We start from the raw sequence: 5,570 nt of genomic DNA, 5'->3' as shown, positions 1-5,570 counted from the left end.
GGGCAGTCATTGGGGGTGCGCCCCCCCACCCCGCCACATGGGAGCTCAGCAGGTGCGCGGCCCCTCTTGTGCGGGTGGCTGGCTGGTGCCCGCTTCCCCCACAGCTGCCATCTTGGCTCCAAGAATTCTCTCCAGAACAAGTCCACCTTGCGGCAGTGTGGTGGCTTTGCTGTACCAGTCCTGAGGAGGACCGGTGTCCAGCATCCATTCTGGGTGAGGGAATCCATTGATTCCAGCTGTGGAAGCCTGATGGAGTTGCAGCGGCTGTGCGGCGGCACGGGCTCTGTGTGTGTGTGTGTGGGGGGGTTGGTAGCCACAAGACTCACCCATTTCGCCTTGGGAATCCTTGAATTCCTGTTGTTGAGCCTCGATCTTCACTGAGGGCCAGTCATCAACTGTTTAAGTTTTCAATTATCAATAAGCTGAAGTCTGTGGAAGGCCATTATGACCCTGCTTTAAGTGGTTCACTGCTCCCACAGCTCACCACACTGTCTCTGCCTCCGCCACCATCTTAGATCTCCTTGGCACTGCCTATCTTAACCAGTAGTAAGAATCTTTTATTTTCTTGGCACGAGATGCAATGCATGTCAAAGGCTGCATTCCTTGATCTTCTGCAACAAGTCTTTCAAGTCCTTCTCACTTTTAGCAAGCAAGGTTGTGTCATCTACATAAGGCAGGTTATTGGTGAGTCTCCCTCCAAGCCTGATGCCACATTCCTCTTCACAGAGTCCAGCTTCTTGGATAGTTTGCTCAGCATACAGATTGAATAGGTATGGAGACAGGATACAACCTTGAATATTGTATGTTGAATGTTGTATGCAGCTTGGATATTGGAAAACTGGAAATTGTTAAAAATGACATGGAATGCATGAACATCAATATATGAGGGATTAGTGAGATAAGATGGACCAGCTTTGGCCACTTTTAATCAGATAATCATATGGTATACTATGCAGGGCATGAAAAACAGAACAAGAATGGTGCTGCATTCATAGTAAAAAAGTCAATTTCAAGTTCTATCCAGAAATGCAATGCTGTGAGTGATAGGATAATATCAGTATGCATACAAGGAAGACCCATGAACATGACTATTATTAAAATATATGGTCCTACATCTAGATCCAAAGAGGAAGAACTTGAGAATTTTTGCCAAATCTTGCAGTCCAAAATTGACTGAACATGCAATGAAGATGCATTAATGATAATTGGTGACTGGAATGTAAAAGTAGGAAAAATTGAAGAAGGAATAGTATTTGGAAAATATGGGCTTGGAAATGAGAATTTAGAAATGAGGCTGGAAGTAGAATGATTGAATTTTGTATTTAAGATGATCTATTCATTACAAATAGGTTTTTTAAAAAACAGACACGACAACCTTACACATCGATCTCACATGATGGGCTGCATAGGAATCAAATTAACTACGTTTATGGAAGAAATTATTGGAGAAGTTCAATATCGGCAGTGAAAACTAGGCTGGGGCAGACTGTGGGTCAAATCGTCAATTACTCATATGCAAGTTCAAACTGAGGCTGAAGAAAATGAAAATAAGTCCACAAGAACCAAGATATGATCTTGAATTAATTCCGTCTGAATTTCAACATCATCTTAAAGAATAGGTTTGAGGCATTGAACACCAATGATCGAACACCAAATAAGTTGTAGGATGATATCCTTGATATCACTCATGAATAAAGCAAAAGGTCATTACAAAAACAGAGAAAGAAAAAAAAATAATTTTCTAAAAAAGGGAAAACATCCTGTCTTACAGATGAGGAAGCTGAGACACAGAGTTATTAAGTAGAATTGTGAGAAGTGGATTCAAGACTCAAAGCTGTACAGTGTGGGTTCAGGACCCATGCTCTCAGTATCTCTGCTAGCAAGCTTTTCATTATCACAGGAATAATTAACCTGGATACAATCAGGAAACAGAAACCATTTAGTGATTTTAACTGGGAGTGTTTAATGTAAAGAATTATTAAATTATGGGAAAGGCGTGACTATTAAACACAAGGTAACTAAATTTGGCAATCTGGGTGGAAAGAGTTTATCCATAGAAGGACAAATTAAGAGTTGGGATTCCTTCAGCAATAGTTGAGTTCAAATTTCAATAGAAAAAAGTCTTCCTGGGTGGCAGATAAATTTGTTTGTCTTCCCAAACCAGAGATGTTCTGTGGTCACTGGGAAGTAGTAAGAGCCCTCTAAAACATGTACATGGCTGCCAGTTCATGGTTGAATATAGATGTTCAGAGAAAAAGGGACTTCAAGAGGACTGGAGCTCATCATATCCACATCAAGACCAGGCTGCACTAGAGCTACAAAGATGTGGAAGAACTGTGTATTCTGGGTATCTAACTAGATAGAGCAGCATCTTACTGAATATCTTCACCCACAACAGCTGAAAAAGCCAGAAAGCACATTCCCCCTGCACTGTTCCTCTAGAACTTTCTACTGTGAAAGCTTAACACTGTGCTCACTGTAGAGAAGGAATGCTCAAAGGATTCACATTCATTATCACAGACCATATTTTGTAGGGTGAATATGGAACCTAGAGCCAATGTATTGCTAAATGCACAGAAAGCCATATAATCTGGTCACGCTACCTTGTAATGTGGCTCATTCTGTGTTTCCAAGGACTTTTCACCTGCTGAGTAACCCAGACCTTGTGCTGGCTGTGTCTATGAACAAGGCTGGAAATGAAGTTGAGGGATTTCCAGTTATTGTCCAGGTAAGCATATATAGGTTAAAGAATAATCATTGCTGTATGTTTATTTAATTTTAAGAAAAACTCCATGTTTTCTTCCTGAGAAGAAAGAAAAGCATCCTATCTTGAATGTCATTGCTAAAACCTTCACATTAGTCTGCTCGGATTTCAAAGTGAACATGTTCATACAGTTCTTAATTTAGGTTAACCCAGCAGATGGTGATTGTGGGCTTGCTGCATGCCAGACAATATGCTGTTTGCTGAAATCCAGTGGTGAGCATGGCAAATTGTTCCCCAACATTCATGGAACCTATAATTCTAACACTGAGTGCAGTTAAGTTACAGATTCACAAATGTTTTATTTGATGAGTAGGAGCAAATCTAAGTCATCCTTCTTGGTCACTAAAGAGAGGATGATGGTCAAGGAAGCCTTCTTAGAAGGTGTGAACTTGTTGGTTCTGAAAGGCCCATTCTTCTAAAAGGCTCATTTCAAATTCACTTTTGCAATACTGATAGCATCAAAACACAATGTTAGGCTTCAGAGAATTCTGGTTTCTATGCAAGTTTTGTGTGAAGAATTAGGAGCTATTTTTATTATTATTATTATTATTGTTCATGTTTGCCTGTCATGTTCAGTTACTTATAACCAAAACCACTAAGACAAGGATACGTGTTTTTATTCTGAGGAGGTGAGAAAAGTTTAGGCAAGTCCCTGCTCTGCACTTAATTTTGGTATCCTCTACAGTATTTATCATCTTCTTGCGGAACATAATACATTGTCTCCAAGTAACATTTGGTTTTTATTTCACGTTTTTTTAATAGTAATGAGGTAACTTGTTTTGCAGAGCTTGAATCCAAAATTGGAACAAAGCAATCTGGACAAATATAAAAAAATAATTAAATCTTTCAGCCTGATTATTAGCAGGGACTAAAAATTAATCCTAGCCGCCACAGTATATATAACTGCATTCTTCTCTGTCAGGTAACTCCCCAATACAGAACACCCCGAGATAAAAACTTCATTCAGACACAAATTTAGTTTGTGTTGGACACAAATGTAACCAGTTTCATGAAAAGATAAATGTGGATATATTCTTCTGAGTTTTTCACTTTATAAAAAATAATTTTAATCTAAAAGCAACTTATAGGACCTTTCAAGGTTCTTTTTCTCTGCTGTTGTCTTATTTTTATTTTGTGAAACAATCGGTTTATGAGAAAATATTATAAAATAATAAAAACAAAGTGTATGATATTAATGTTATAAGACCCTCTTTGTTTCTTAGAAACATAGGCTTTTTTTGTTTTATAGATTTTTAAGAATAACTCTTACTGTCTAACTCATTAAATTGGTTCTTGTTGTTGGTGGTGGTGGTGGTGGTATATGTCATCAAATCAAAACTAGTCAAAGCTGACCCTCTAGTGAGTTTTCAGAGGGCAGCAGTTAATCACATGGGAAAATATGCCCATTCTTCTCTCACAACCAGCTTGTGGACTTTTCTTATTCAGTATCAATAATTGTCTTTGTAAACTCTCTTCTTCATTGTTGTCAAGTGGAAACTGACCATCAGTGATTCTCCAATAGGTTTTCAGAGGCTGTAAATTGCACAGAAGGAGACTGTGCTTCTGTCTTCCACTAAGCAACAGGTGGATTTGAACTACCTAACTTTGGGTTAGTAGCACAATTCCTTAACTACTAGGCTACAAGGGCTCCAACCTCTTGATAAGGTTGGTATTATTAATTATAAAGTTCCTTGAGTTATGCTCTAACTAGTTGGAACTTACATACTGATTTAAATTCCGTCAAATTGAAGCTTTTGTATTTGGTTGGTTTTGTTGTGTTTGTGTTTTTTTCCGTCCATTTTACTTGAATTAGAATAAGCATCCTTTTCTACTATAAAGTATGTTTACAATTTTTTAAAAAAGTAAAAGCTAAAAAAAAATCTCCTTTATATTCAAAGAAATACAAATTAAAATATAAAGTCCCATTTTTTCCATTATTAAGTTGCTTATGTTAGATAGAGGGTTCTGATGGAAAATAAATTTGGGGAAAGCATTATTTTATTCACTATTGGCAGAAGTATAAAACAGAACAACCAAAATAAAATAACCTTTCTCAGAAAACATTTTGATATGACATATCATAATCTTTTAAAAGTACCACATCCTTTTCCCCGTGAGTCCACACCTTAGGGTTTGTCCTAAAGGATTCATTGGGTATATACACAAAGCTTTATTGATAGGATTATTCAATGCTATTTTGCTCATAATAGGGAAAATCTGATAAAAACCCTACATGTTTAACTACTAGGAATTAGTAAAATAGAAGTTCTCTAGTAATAAATAGTAGAAATCCTTAAAATATCAGAAAAAGGCTATTAAATATTGTTAAGATAAAAAATAATTTCTCTTCCTCCTCCTCCTCCTCTTCTTCCTCCTCCTCCTCCTCCTTTTCCTCTCCTCCTCCTCCTTCTCCATCAGTAACTGACTCGATAATCTCTCTTTCTCATTGCTGTTGATTGGGAACTATTAATAAGTAACCCTCCAGTAGTTTTTTATGCCTTTAGCTTTGTAAATGAAATATGAAAAAAATGTAAAAAGAAAATATGTGTATTTATAAAGGTGTTTATATGAGAACAAAATATCAATAGTTATTATTATAATAGTCTATGTGTTTCCTACTGCCAAAGGGGCCCTTTAGAGTAGTGAGAGAAGATCTTCACCCTGAAACTCACAGCGTCCCTTTTCCGCAGGAAGTAGCTAAGAGAATACACCATCCCCTTTTCCTTATGACTCAGGGTGAAGTCTCTCTCAGGGAGGAGTGATAGGGAATGGCAAAGGACACACTGACAAAGAAGATTAATCAGAA

At 37.5% G+C, this 5,570-nt stretch overlaps 1 protein-coding gene across 1 annotated transcript in view; it reads left to right on the top strand.

Annotated features, from left to right (window-relative positions):
* Positions 1–5,570, top strand: part of DCDC5 (doublecortin domain containing 5) — a 129,688-nt gene that overhangs the window by 61,516 nt on the left and 62,602 nt on the right. The window contains exon 8 of the mRNA XM_006883723.1: positions 2,635–2,728. Within this exon, the coding sequence (XP_006883785.1) occupies positions 2,635–2,728 (94 nt within the window). The remainder of the gene's footprint in view (positions 1–2,634; positions 2,729–5,570) is intronic.

Source organism: Elephantulus edwardii, unplaced genomic scaffold (genome assembly GCF_000299155.1).
Source record: "Elephantulus edwardii isolate Elephantulus edwardi_28Jun2011 unplaced genomic scaffold, EleEdw1.0 scaffold00029, whole genome shotgun sequence".
NCBI classification, from domain to species: domain Eukaryota; kingdom Metazoa; phylum Chordata; class Mammalia; order Macroscelidea; family Macroscelididae; genus Elephantulus; species Elephantulus edwardii.
Note: the sequence above shows the minus strand (reverse complement) of the source record. Positions and strands in the feature narration are given on the sequence as shown.